Raw genomic sequence first — 14454 nt, forward strand, 5'->3', positions numbered from 1 at the left:
AGATTGTGGTGGAAAACACCACCTGAGGGGGAGTCGAGGCAAGCACAGTGAGAGCACCAAACTCCACACAGTGTGCTGTGAATTAGGCCTGGCTTTGCCCTATGTTTCTCTTTTACTCCTGGCATTCATTTGCTCTAAACATCCCGCCCTCTGACTGTCTGACTTCCTGACTAAGCAAAACTGTTTTTCACAGTATCCGAATCGTTGATAAACCCTGGATAATTGCATCTTACGAGGGTCACTTAAAGGCAACATGTCTTCCAGTAAGCACGCAGAGGCACCACCGCTTCCAGTAGGGCAGGCGCGCAAGCACGCACGGCTGGAACACACATGCCTTTCAATCGCGGATCTGGCCAGCCCCCTGTCGGTCCGCATTAATAATTACATCAAAAAGAATGGTGGGGTGATGTTGCGAATAAGACCTCAGAGCGGCTAGAGATTTCTGTGAATCTTAGATTGAATAAATCCCATTTCGTCTCGATGTTTCAAGGCAAAAACACAAAGGAGGACCGACTTGATATCAAAAGAACAGAACTTTACACCACAACAGAGATCCCTCTCATCACGAGCAGTAATGTGGGGAATGATAAAGTAGGCTAGTAGCCTAATGATAATCTGAGAATTGGACAGGGTGAGTTTCAGCTGCAGTGGTGGAACAAGTAGGACAGTTAAATGTTTTTAAGTACAAGCACAAGTAGGCCTATCACAGTGTAATAAACTCCACTCCAGAAGTTATGCTTAAATATTATTACTGAAGTTGATGTACAGACATACCTGGTGAACCTTTGGAGGAGCCTCGTCGTTAGCTGGGAGGTCATGAGATGTTTAATGGGAGAGAAAAGAGGAAAAAGTTCTGATACATAATATTCTTTTTAAAGGTTATTCTCTATTTTTTAAGGCTGAATGCAATACGGAAATATGTATGTCTTATATATTTAGTTCTATATGTCTTGTCTATATATGTCTTATATGTCATCATTTTCCACAACCTGCTTTAAACCAGCCCTGGTCCAGATTCTAATTTGATGACGACCCGGACTACAGCAGCACAGAGCAGTACGTATGACCGTGGGTGTGTTTGAAAAACAGCAGAAAAGAATATGACCCGCTCCTCTGGACAAACACACTCTATCAGAAATGCAGTTTGGTGGTTTTCGATCCACGGCAGCCGGACAACACAACCTGAGCAAACTATGACGGTTAAAAGAAGAGACGATGGGTGTGCTGGAGTTCTGTTTATATAGTCCCCACGCGCTCTTCGCGTTTTAGTGACGACGCGTTTGATTGGCTAGTCTTGACTTCGTTTATCCAATTACACTCTTGTTTGCTGTTACCAGGAAGCAGAAGACGCGATGGAAAAGCCTAGCATATCCATAGAACTGATTACTCTTTGATTACTCACGGTTGTGAGCTGCATATAAAACTGCGTACCGAACACTTGAATATTTTTTTCTCTAAACATGCAACTATCGGTACCAGAATAGCAGCGTTAGCAAGAACAGCGAACTTACTCACGCAGCGGAGGAATAGTTACCGCTAGCTAGTGTAGCTACAGCTTTGCTTAATAATGGCACGAGCATCGTTTGTATTGTGAAGTTTTACCCCCTTCGTTGGTTATCTGCTGTGTCTGTCGAGTAAACTATACTGAAACCTAACTCGCGTAACAAAATGGCAAGTACCGTGTTGGAAGTCGGTACGGGCGTATTTGTCGTTGCGATCGTTTGGATTGCGGCACTTGTGTTCGGGATGATGTTGCTGAGAGCATCTGGATCAGCAAAGTGAGTGAGAACAGAGATAGCAGCACCTACACACACTCATTGCACAAGAAAATGTTCATATAAACTGACGAAGAATAGCCCAAATTTATCTCATAAGTAAAAGTTTTCTTGTCAGTCAAAGTACTCATCTTCCAGAACATGAAAAACATACACTGTGGCAGTAGTAAGGTTGTCCAGGAAGTGTTCAAGATTAACCAAGAAGTCCTTCATTGTGGTAAAATGCCAAAAATACAGTTGACCACAGCAGGGAGGGAAATTTGCAGCAATATCTATAAATATATCAAAATAATTTGTAACAAAAACAAATTAATCCTCAGAACAACACAAGGTGCGTTCTTATAGGTATATGAATCAAATTTAGATAAAAAAAAAAAAATTTAAACTGATTTTTATAACACTTTTTATAGTACATGTATTGCCACGTAAACACTTACTTACTTACTTACCTACCCAGAGAGAGCATCAAAAATAAATGTAAACAAATTGTTGTCATTATTATGATTCTTCTTATTATTTTACTCTTAAAATATACTAGTTGATTGCTGGGACCATGCACCTTGCAGTTGATTAATACTTGTGCAACTGCTTTACATCAGAGTCTCACACTAGTAAATCAGCAAGTCTTTCATGTAGAGTGACAGCAAACACTGTGCACTTAGGTGCAATAAGGTTTAAATGGGGTGAAACATGGTGCTATTTACTTGATTGGTGACTTAAATACGTTTCAAAACCACAATGCAGAATACCATTGTTTTGATTGCTACTTCTTAATGACATTATACTCGGATAACCCTGAATTTACAGCAAGACTTACTTCGAACACATCAAATCAGCGGCTGGAGTTGGTTATCTTCTCTGTTGTAACATTGTGTGTGTGTGTTTTGTCTTGTTTTGCCAGGTTAGGAGTTATCCCTGTTTTTCTCCTTGCTCTCACCATCACTCTGGCATTGGTGTTTTTCCCTCGCAGCCCAGAGACAACTCCCCCTTTCAAAGAGATAGAGGTGAACTCTACTCACTGGTCTCACACACCTTTACATACATTTAGAAACTCAAATACTCTAACTAATCTGTCATTTTAAAAATGTCGACAGGCTATGGGTTGACTGCAAATGTATATATCTTGTCCGTCCTAGAGTATGAATGAGTGTCTCATACTATATTAAAATGCAAATACCCCATAGAAATGCTTCTACTTGAGAGTTTTAGAAAAGCAAACAACTGGGTTTGAAAGGTGTAACCACAATGAATTGACATTTCGTGAGGAGGGTATTTAAATTTATAGCTACTGCTGCCAAAGCCATGATAATGAAATATTTCAAATTCTGATTATATCAGACCATGTAATGCATTAAAAACACAGAGACTTATGTTGTTATCATCTGTTAATATGGCCAATGCACAATAACTGCATGGTGTATTTCAGCTGAAAATAAAAGCAAGCTTGGGATGTTTTCAGCCTTTTTGTGAGGCCATTTGGTTTTGATTATCACCAAATGTTTTTGGTTCAGAGACCACTGAGTGAAAAATAAAAATTCTGAGCCCTTAAATAAACAGATAGATGTAAATGAATAGCTACATCATGTTGATTTTTGTGCTCCCAAAAGAATATATTTAATGACATTCACAGTAATATTATCTTGTTGACAATGTAAGTAAAAAGGTAAACTTAGTGTCTTATTTCACTATTATCAAAGACTGCAGTAGAACAAATGTGTATCTATATCACAGATGTATGGTCTAAAAAAGGATAATATATATTTTGTGCGTGTGTGTGTGTGTGTGTGTGTGTGTGTGTGTGTGTGTGTGTGTGTGTGTGTGTGTGTGTTTGTGTGAGCCAGACCCCAAAAGACAAAGCGATCATGTGCTGTTGTAATTCAGAGCAGAATTATTTTCCTTTATTTGCACTGATTGAGGATATAGGATCTAATTTAAGTTTTAGTTAGCTGCATACAAGCAACCTTAATGCCAATTTAAACCAGTATTAACTCTACTGTATGCCTGTACATAGCATGTGTCATTGTGCGTGCATTTCTGTGTATGTGCTTGTCGTAAAGGCCTGTTCTGCTTTATCTTAGTCCAACAGCAACACAGAACAAACACTCCCCCATGTTGCCTCCGGGTTGTGCCAATAAGCCGGCCAGATCTGCCAAGCAAGCTGCCACCCCATAGAAATAGCAGAGCAGAACCATGTCCTGGCCAGCTCATGTTTTATAGCCTTTGTGCAAAGGCAGATACCAGACCAGCAACAGAGACAGGCAGCAAAATGTGACTTCTTGGATTTCAGTACAAGGCTTGCGAGTAAAATTAACCCTTGCCTACTCTAGAAATTGATTCCAGTGTTGAAGAGAGGTTGCACATAAAATCACTTGAAATAATGACATTCTATGATGCAAGTAAAAAGTGATCACCACTCATTGGTTTGTTTTATGTAGCATTTTCATTTCTTTATTAAATCTCAAGAGGCCTTTTATCATTCTACACTGGAGGGTATAGAATACAAATATTTAATTTAGAGAAGAGTTCACACAATTGTAGAACGCAACAATTATAAGAACCCTTCTCACAGTGGTTTATTATTTTCCATTAATATTTTTCTTATTTTAACAGGTAATTGTTGAATAGAATACAACTTGTATTGTGCACACAGGTGGAAAATTGTTTTTGGCCCGTCCAGCAATTCAATAAAACATAAAAACTCACACAGCACATAAAAACGACACCAGCAGTATGAATCCTCCAAGTTGTAAAAGACAATACACATAGTTTCTGAAAAGCATCTTAAGAAAAAAATAAATAATAGATATAGAAATAAATAATGATTCTCTAGAAATTGAGACAGTTGGCTGTGGGATAAATGACTAGCCAGAGGCAACCTGTAGCACCTATCAGAGTTTAGCCTCTCAAATCTGGAAAACAGAGGGTTCCACTGTGACACGTCTTTGATTTTTTAAATTCAAAACAAATCTGTGCTAACAGACAGTTTTCATACAGGCCTAGAAAAAATGAAATACGTATTTAAATCCTCACATATATGGTTATAAACAGCATTTGGATGAAAATCTGCTTCACTGAGGACAGTCAGTGACATTTGTATTCATATCAGGTTTGGTGTAGACTAATTTTTAGTGAACAGAGAAAAACCTGAAAACTTGCATGCAGAGTGATAATGGGAAATGGCTCTCTGTGTGTGTGTGTGTGTGTGTGTGCAGACTGTGAAGAAGTGTCTAACCTCTTGCTGTTAAACAAAAGTAAAATATCATAGTGCCAATTAAGCCAGTCCCAGACTAGGAGTGGGGGTGGTTTATAGCAGACCCCCCTCTACCCCCCTCTCCCACTCCTCCACCCCCTCCCTGCCTGCTCCCACCCTTGTGCTCAATGGCACATTAATAAAACATGGCCCACACTTTGGGTTCCTGCTTACTTCGTAATTGGCAAATTAAAAAGTGAGATGTGTTAAATGCATCCATAAGAGACAGCATACATCATCCCCACCCCACCAGACACCAATGGATTAAAACACACACACACACACGCTCACACCTACTCTCATTCCACATCAGTCCCTGTGAAATCTTTCTTTAGTCAGCAGTAGGGCTGCTGCTCTTCTGGTATTATCTGGCTTAAGGGCATTTTTCCCAGTTTGTATTTGCGTATTCATGTGTGGCTCATGATCTAAATATTAACACAGACCTAGAGCTATCAGCAAAGTGCTGCGTAAATCTATCAATGACGTTATAAAGTCCACACTTCTCCTAACTTTAGAAAAAAGAAGGTCCAATGTAGTGGATCTGTTGTTTGTCTTAACTCCTGTGCCTCGCTTCCTTTAGATTCATTAATTGATGTAATACTCAGGCGAGCTGCAATGCAGTGCGGTTTGTGTCCCCACTGATTAGGCATGTAGATAAAGAACAGCAGGATTCAAAAGTAGAGAGAAACCAGAATCAGCATTTAGTTTCAGCAGTTGTGATAGAACAGTGAAATAACAAACATGCTGTGTCTTCAAATACATTACTGCACATGTTATTCCCTGAGCACACAGTTCATATTCCTACATGAATCAATAACCTCTGCTTGGCTTTATGTTAGAGCTTGTAGCCAGGTTTGTCCTGGCACTGGCTTTGATAATCAAGTCATGATGTAGTTGGAGTCAGCAGATACTGATAGTGATGCACCCTTTCCCCTCCCCTCTCCTCATACTGCTTCTGATAATTAAACTCAGATAATTGGTTTGTACCAAGTAGTGATCCAGTATCAGTGCTTGTTTTTCTCTTTCTGGCCGGGACCTTTTCTGTGTGTAAGATAACAAGAGGTTGTACACATTTCCTCTCAATTTTAACTAGGGATGTCCATACACTGAGTTTATTATTAGGCTTTTGCTAATTTTAATTACACTCCCTGGGGTTAAAAATTAACAACTAAGAAAGAGATTTAAAACTGATAAGTTTTATGTGGCTGATCTGTTAAATATGTCAGTATTGGCACAGAATTCCCATCTAGTACATTGAATCAATACATCAGTACTTATTGTAAAGATTAGTTTCGCTCAAATAGTAGTAAATAGTAGTGAATATTCAGCTATAATCTTGAATACAAATTGAAGTGAGAGTACTTATGTAGAGGTCACCAGTATATTTGATAATTTTTCTGTCATTTTTCTACCATTTAGAACCCAAATGTTCTGTTCATAGTATGTTCGAGTTGTTTTTTGACATGTCTGTCACTTTCACAACAGATGAAAGCAGGTCTACTGAAAGCAGCACAGAGTTTAGCAATTTATCATTTCCAGATTATCTCAAATTAAATCTAGCTGTGCATTCTTGGAGGCAAATATACACTCCTCTCTCAAAAAAGAGGCCAGTTAAAAGGTAACCACACACAAAGTTGTCCATCAGTGGCCAGTCACAAACTGATGGAACTGTATGTCCCAGCACTGGTGCTGCAGTCTGTCAGTTTACATCCAGCAGCTCCATAAGGCCACTGCTGCTCTGAGAAACTGTATAAGAAATACTGAATGAGCGTCCCTTGATGCTCCCAGTGTGTACTCACCTATCAATTCAACTTCTGGTGAGAAACAGAAAAATTAATATACATTTATTTTGTCATCCTTTTAACTTAAGTATCCTCCTCAGTCATGGTTTAAAACAGAAGAACATTCAAAGTCCATGAATATGCATTTTTCATTTCAAAAGTTGTCTCTTACTACACTAAAAAGTCCAGTCTCTATGTCACCTGTTTCAACTTGGCCAATCAGACAACCACAGCTGGCTTCAAAAGGAGTTGTGATGTCCAGAAATCTTGCTGGTATATCCACATGTCAGAGATTTAAGATGAGCACAGAGGAACCTTTCCCTCCCTTGAAAACAGTCTTTTATTCCCAAACTTTGCACATACATCATTCTGAACACAAGCTCAAACATCCAATTGAAGTAGCAGTAAGCAAAACACAACTGATGGTGATTAACTTCTCAAGGCAACATGTAATTGTAGAGTTTACTTTGTGTGTGTCTGTCTGTTTGAAGGCCTCTCACAATGTCACAAAATCTTTTCCTTTCTACCTAAAGGCATCATGAAAGCTCTCTCATGACATCTAGTGGCTAATAGAGGAAATACTGTGTTTATTGACAGCCATGTGTTTCAAATGCACTAGATAATATTGACTAGGCACACATGCTTTGGTCTGTAATTATGAAGAACTTCTAACACTGAACTGAACTGTTTTTTTTTTTTTACTCTACAGATAGTGGACACTTTGTTCATAGGTCGTTATGTGCTCCTGGCAGTGGTGAGCACAGTCTTTCTGGTGGCATTCTTCATGCTGCTCCCCTTTCATTTCCTGGAGCCTGTCTATGCCAAGGCCTTAAGAACACACTAGAGCTGCCAGGGTCAGAGTTGGCACCGGGATCACATCACTGATGTACACAACTTAAGACAAACAGGGCCTGGCAAGAGGCCCCGCTTCATGTGGAAACAGACTACAGAATGCATCCCAAACAGAAACAGCAGGAGAGCCAGTGTTTTCTACATGACCAACTGTTTGCTGGTTGTTTACTGTTTATGCAGAACGAACACAAATGAGATATCCAACAGACATAGTGTTTATTTATATTTTGTATGATTTAATACATGAGATGAATAAATTGGTTTTTAAAACTGATTTGTGTATAGTATTGACATAATTTGCAGTCAACCAGCAGTAACACACTCCATCTACCATTTTACAAAGAAATCAATATATACCCAGCCACAGTGATTTGTCTTTCTTTTACTGCTCTGCGTCCTAATGTGTTGGCTCCTGAAGTACTGTGAAGAGAGGTATTGGCAAGGTGAAGCAACAAGTTATGGTGTTAGTGATAGTACATGAGATACATTTAACACAGAGTGACCCAGTGCACTAAGTGAATGCTGTTCATCAAAATTCTAAATGCATCTTACGTCACATTTACACCTGAAGCATTAGTGGCTCTTCAACTGGACAGAGTGGCTGTTAATACCTGGTGTTGTTGTTGTTAGTCTGTTTTTACTGAAGCTGATTTGGATGATTCCAATGCACGTATAACTTCACCTCAGTGATAACTTAACCACAGACATTTTTTCCTACAGCCATATACATATAAAACATGACATAATTTGGTATGGCACAACAAAACAGCTGACATACAGTATTTGTATCAGTAACATTCATTCATGAATTAATGCGCAGTGCTGGCTATGAAAGTCAAGATGTGCTATTCATTTTAGTTGACAGCTAAGTTTGTACTGTTGCCCAGATTGTTCTGAGATGCTAAAAATGGACCAAAGAACACACATTTTGCAATTTGTGCTGAGTGTCGAGGCACTTCAGTTAAATTCAGTTTTTGGTTTTTTTTTTTTGGTTAATCTACCCTCCTTATCTGTGTCTTCTATCCTCTAGCCTTATACAATATGGCTGTCATTCATGTTAGAGAAATGTTGAATGGGTTTGCTATACACACATTCATTTGTTATCAGAAAGTCAATATCACATGGACAAATACAAGTAGACCCCTCTAAACAAAAAGACAAACTGCTATTGGAACTCAGAGTAGGGTCTGCCTCCAACTACCTCCAATTCTCATTTATTTGAAACTATCTGAATGGATGAAGAGCATTCTCGGTGTACAAGAGGAATATTATGTTTTACTGTATTTTGTCTTGACCTGTTCATTTAAATGTAAGGACTTGACTTTGTTTATATAACCAAAGCATTATACAAATTTTAGCATTTTGATTGGTCCTTTCATCCTGATGAATATTAGCAGATTTCTGATAATGACTAATTCTTATTATTTCTTCATAACATAAAAGTATGTAAGTCTTTTTTAGCGTCACTGCTCTCTGCCTGTTAACAATCTGTGTGTGCTACCATGAATATTCGTTTGGTTCATTACATTCCCTCGGTGTGCTGAGCTCTTCCCACTCGTTTTGTTGACCTCTGTTTGGATATTTAAGGCAGCTGACTCCTGTTGACAATCTAGTTTGTACTATATAGACTAGCCTTTAGTCTTTCACAGTACCCACATTTGTTTGTTTGTTTTTCTTGTGAAAAAAGGTGACAGCGGTGTGCCACTAAGTACTTGACAACACTGCCAGAGGAAACCACATTGTTTTAGTGACTTATGTTAAATGTTGGTGTTTGCTTAAGAGGCCTTATTGGGTTCTTCTGTGAAGTTTTGCTCAGTGCTGGTAGTTGTTGGGAAATACCCAACACCAGCTAACCTACTGTAGCTTAGCATAAATACTGGCAACAAGGAAAAGCAAGAGCTCTACCCAAACATTACAAAAAAGAAAAAGAAGCAAACATGTAACTATCATTAAGGCACAATGTTTGTCTCATTGTGTTTGTCATTTCAGTCATAGAGGAGAGGAGGAGATGTTGATATGTGACCAACAGTTGTAGACTGCTCACTGAAAATGCATTTACAAGCTACATGCATCATTGTGCATTTGCTATTGTGCATTGCTATTCTACATTTTGGTTCCACATTTTGCCAAGCATTGAATCATACCCTGCACTGTGTTGTCATTATTTTAACAAACACAGTGCTGCATTCACATGGTTCTGATGCTGATTCCATGGGGTATAACTAAGCAGATGATTCCATAGAGAGTAATGAGCTTTTGCAGTCTAGAGGCCCAATTATAAACACTTGCCCCCCTCCTACCTCCATTTTAAAAGTGTGAAGCCCGAGGAGACATGGAGTGGAATTCCAACCAGGATGATGAAAGAGAATCTAATGAATCAAAACCAATCCTATTAGTTCCGGCCCACATCTCCATACTGTGGCCCTTTTCTGCACAACAATCCACCGTATGATTTCACACAAGCTGGGGAACTGGGGGATTTCAACAGGGTGGGATAGGGGATCTAAACCTTTCAACCTGGAGGGACTTGTTGCCTGTAATTGACCGCATGATTACCGCAAAACATGATCTTAGTCCCTGCAGAAAGTGGAACTCAGAAACAAGTGGCTTTAAGGGCACTGAAACTGAAAGAGACAGTTCACCTGGCAAAATTATTCCTTTAAATTTAAACAGAAACCTTTTAGTTCTTTTGCTCTGACTTGACAAGAAGAAATGGCCTCTTTGAGAACATTCTGCTGCAGTTTATATTTCAGGTTCACAGTGCAAATGTTTACACCATCTCCTCACTGTCTTGGAGTCTGCAGACTCAAGGTCTTTGCAGTCCCTGAAGTCTGGGTCTAGAAGATCTGACAGTATTCCTTGGCTTACCCTCTCGTTCTCACACACTCTCTCTCACACTACCTCACCTTTGTCACCCCCCCCCCCATCTTTCTCTCTCCCTCCATCCTTTCCTCATTTTATTTTTTGCTACTAAACTCTGTCTCTGGGGAGTGGGAAAATGAGCAGAACAAAGAATGTGGGGGTTTGAGGATCATTTGGAACTGGGAGCTGGAGTCTTTGTAGCACAGCCAGCTGGACATATAAAGGGATGGGGGCGGGTGTGATAGAGAAAGAGAGAGCAATGCAAGGGCAAAGAGGTGTGAGCAGAAAGCTCAGGGTCCTCGGTTTTGAAACCGCGGAGGGGACGGGGTGTGCTCCTCTCTGGTAGATCCTGTATTCAGATGCACTCAAGCAGAACTTCTGGCTTTCCATTCACATCCTCAGCCATCTCGCCCTCTGTTTGTGATATGGATACCGTCACCGCCCTGCCCAGCTCCCACAACGCTGAAAATCCATTAAAGATTTTGGGCAAAGTTGGTGCACTTATCCCAAAAGAATGTGATTCAGTTCATGTTAAATCAAGCATATGGCAATGTTTGCTATCCTTTCAACATGTTTGGTAAATAAAACTTGATGAGCGCTCTGCGGGGTAAAACTGAAATGAACAAGGTAATTTAAAATCCTTACACCGGCTTGAAGGGTTTATTAGCCAACAAGTGGATGTGTGGTTCACTGGTCGGGTATTTCACTGAGCTATGAAAGAGATAGTGATAGAACATGGAAATGAACTGGGGCCTTGTCATCCTTAGCGACCAACTATGCAGTCTTGGGGCCAAGAAGAGTTTTTTTTTTTTTCTCAGCGCTGCCCGGCTGTGGTCTATTATGCACTTTTGTATATAGCCAGGGAATGCTATCATGGCAACACACACTAGGGGGGCAAAATCCTCAAACTGAAATCCTGGTGTTGGCTTGGCCTTTTACCTCTCTCTCAGAGAGGAATTACCTTAAAGCTCTGCTTCTCAGGGGGACGATGAAGGCCCAGATTAGAGGTCAGGTTGCTCACCAATAAGCCCTCTGCTGCTTGGACATGACACCCCATCGTGGGCCGAAGCTCGGCCCTATGGGGGTTCCATTTTGACAGAGTTTAAGACATGATTGAATATTGAGCTGGCTTAGAAAGGCAATGGCTACACTGATCAAAGACCATGGTCACAATAGTTGAACATGGGTGGCCACAGTGGTCCTCAGACCACGCTCAGTTGTTGTGTAGGCTGCACTGGCCTGTGCATTAATGCTCATTTGGACTGACACACCTATAAGTACAGTTTGGCACAGGAGCAGCAGCAGCAACAATAGTCAGGTGATTTCAGATAACCAATGACTTAATGCATTTAAACTTTTGATGGAAATAGTGTTAGTTAGGATTTATGCCAGATAGCTAGACCAGTTTCAGTGTTTATGTGGTCACCTGACTACTATTTTAAGACAGACTTGAAAATTGTGTTCATACTCTTTAATGCTGGTGCTGATAATGATGATGAAGTACTGGTATATTTCTGTAGTCATACTCAGTGGTATTAGATCATTTCATAACGTGCTTCCAATCCAAGTGATGTGGAACAAAATCCACAATCCTTGTTGAAATATACTGTATGTTCCACAGTTTATTTGACATTAATATGAGGCTTCAGCAGCCTGAGTCAGACAAAACAAGTGGGTATCTTCCAAAGTTGCTGTTTTTTTTAGTGCAAAACTCCCTTTGTCCTTGATGAGCTGCAGTGGAGGAAAGTAAGAGGAAGACGGCAACTTTGGAAGATCATGACTTGATTTTTAAGTAAAACAGAAGATGAGGTAGATCAAAGTAGGCTGTGCATTCAGAATTCAGGCTATGGACATTTACTTTTGTAGAAAACAAGGACTGTGAATTTTGTCCTCTTTCACTTACAATGTGATTGTTTTAAGAAAAGTGAACATATCGGCTTGTCAATATTGTATTCAGGTAGACTATTGTTGCGTCCATGCTTTGAAGGCTTAGTCCTGGATACTGGCTGAGATTATGAGTAAAACACTTTTTAGCAAGTCATAAAAACAGTTTTGTATGACATTGTTGTTCCTATGAAGTTTCATTCCAATATCTTATTTAAATGCTATATCCATCCATCTATCTATCAACAGCATGATGTATTACTGTGTAGAGCTATTGCTTCAAGACATTTGTTCACTTCAGTTTGGAAATTTATTGTTAATTCTTACAGGGTATATACTACAGGGTAATAGGACATAACTTCAGGTTGTATGATACACATAACACCTTTCTCATAGGAGACATTAGGACTCACTAAACACAGGGATGATTAATAACATTTATAATGCTAGCATTCAGTTTTAGGGTCCTGTAATGGCAGTAAGTTCTGCAGTAAAATAAAGTAATACCAGGAATAAACAAGTGATTACAAACAGTAATGATCGTTCTGTTCCATGTAGATGTATTATTAGGCCATGCAAATGAGGAAGCATAGGCAACATAGCATAAATACTGGCAACAAGGCTGACTTTTGGAAAATCAAAGGTGTAAATAATACAATGAATGACGTCTGAATTCAGCTAAATTGAAATTTCTCACAATTACTAATTATTGTAATTGTGTGTTTTCACTAACGGGAGTAGTATCACATGGCTGTAATTTCTGTGACTCATGGTGCATTGCATCATAGGTTCCACTGTAAGAACTGAAATAAAACAGTAAAAACAGTGGACTGCAGCATGTAGTAAACAGAAAGTACATACACAGCTATTGTGTGTGCTGGCCTGGTGAAATGGCTTACTAATACACCTACATAGAGCAGAGCCATCATTACTGGTTTTAGTTACACCTGCTATTATAAGTCAAGTTGCCTGCTGTGTGAAAGGTCTACTGCAGACAATAAAAAAGCTGCTCTTCACAGCATCAGCACCACTGGAGGCATTTCCTTACTTTAGTGAAAAGAAATAAGTATTGCTACCTCTCTCTGCATACAATTTCAACTACAGCTGTAGCTTGTATTAACAGCTTATTGAACATTTGTTTCAAACTGTTCTAGAGCAAAAAGTTTAACGTTTGTAATTTCATTTGATCTAGACTATATATCATTCGGCTGGGTCTGTTTTGCACGCCAGCGTGCCTCAACAAAACACCACGGTAGTACTCAGTGGTGGAGAATGTAAAGACATAATGTATGTAATGTAATGTAGGATACATGCAACAAGATAAACTACATTGTTGCAGTCTTAGAGGCTCTGATGTTGAACTATTGAATCTCAGAGATACATACTATATAATATAATATGCTCTTGTGCTTGTGCATGAACTGTGGAAAAAAATGGTGTAAAAATAGAAGATACTGTTAAATAGAAGTGAGAAGAATGTGAAAACAATGAATAAAGAAGCACAACCAAAAGACCCCAGCTTTGTCACAAACTGAGGATATACAGGACCTGGTGCAAAAGAAAAAAAAAAATGGCCAAACCCTCACACTATCTACAGTACTTTGTGTGGAAGTCAATTTGTTTTTGTTTACAGGCAGCCTAAACACACACCAAATCAGGAGTGTAATCTGCGTACACTCTGGGAGTCCACTCAAACCAGACAAACCAACTGTGTTCAAAATTAAAGTGGAGCATTCTGACAAGGTTGACTTGGTACTTTTGTTTTGATTCTCATGGGCGAGCCAAGATGATGTATGAGACTCATACTGTGCAGACAAGCAGCTACAAATTTGCTTGGCTAGTTGACTGGTGGGAGGTTGGGTAGTGGTGGTGGTGGTGGTGGTGGTGGGGGGGTGCGCTTGAGTTGTCACATTAAAGGAATGAAGTGAAAGAAAGAGGAGCTTTTGTATCCATTTTGTCTTTTTTGAAGCTGTTGTTTGTCAAAAGACAAACAGAATTCCTTTGGTCTGATAATTTGCATCTGAGCATGCGAATAACACAAAATGAAAAC

The 14454-nt window shown here is 39.5% G+C and overlaps 2 protein-coding genes across 2 annotated transcripts in view; one reads left to right on the plus strand and one right to left on the minus strand.

Annotated features, from left to right (window-relative positions):
* Window positions 1–1223, minus strand: part of LOC108893724 (pbx/knotted 1 homeobox 2) — a 91464-nt gene extending 90241 nt beyond the window's left edge. Inside the window, exon 1 of the mRNA XM_051078701.1 lies at window positions 775–1223. The gene's annotated coding sequence lies outside the window, so the exon portion shown is untranslated. The remainder of the gene's footprint in view (window positions 1–774) is intronic.
* A 108-nt stretch (window positions 1224–1331) lies between these two features.
* tmem218 (transmembrane protein 218) lies at window positions 1332–7932 on the plus strand. The gene is made up of 3 exons (XM_018691996.1): window positions 1332–1778; window positions 2677–2779; window positions 7516–7932. The coding sequence occupies exons 1-3, from the start codon at window positions 1669–1671 to the stop codon at window positions 7648–7650; spliced, it is 348 nt and encodes a 115-aa protein (XP_018547512.1). The 5' UTR covers window positions 1332–1668; the 3' UTR covers window positions 7651–7932.
* Window positions 7933–14454: the final 6522 nt, after the last annotated feature.

The sequence above is a fragment of the Lates calcarifer genome, linkage group LG20 (assembly GCF_001640805.2).
Source record: "Lates calcarifer isolate ASB-BC8 linkage group LG20, TLL_Latcal_v3, whole genome shotgun sequence".
Lineage (NCBI taxonomy): Eukaryota > Metazoa > Chordata > Actinopteri > Centropomidae > Lates > Lates calcarifer.

Bases quoted from the DNA above. Each gene is read 5' to 3' on its own strand.
- tmem218 (XM_018691996.1), top strand. From the start codon at position 1,669: ATGGCAAGTACCGTGTTGGAAGTCGGTACGGGCGTATTTGTCGTTGCG. The intron at 1,779-2,676 runs GTGAGTGAGAAC...TTGTTTTGCCAG, and splicing joins AGAGCATCTGGATCAGCAAA to GTTAGGAGTTATCCCTGTTT. The intron at 2,780-7,515 runs GTGAACTCTACT...TTTACTCTACAG, and splicing joins CCCCTTTCAAAGAGATAGAG to ATAGTGGACACTTTGTTCAT.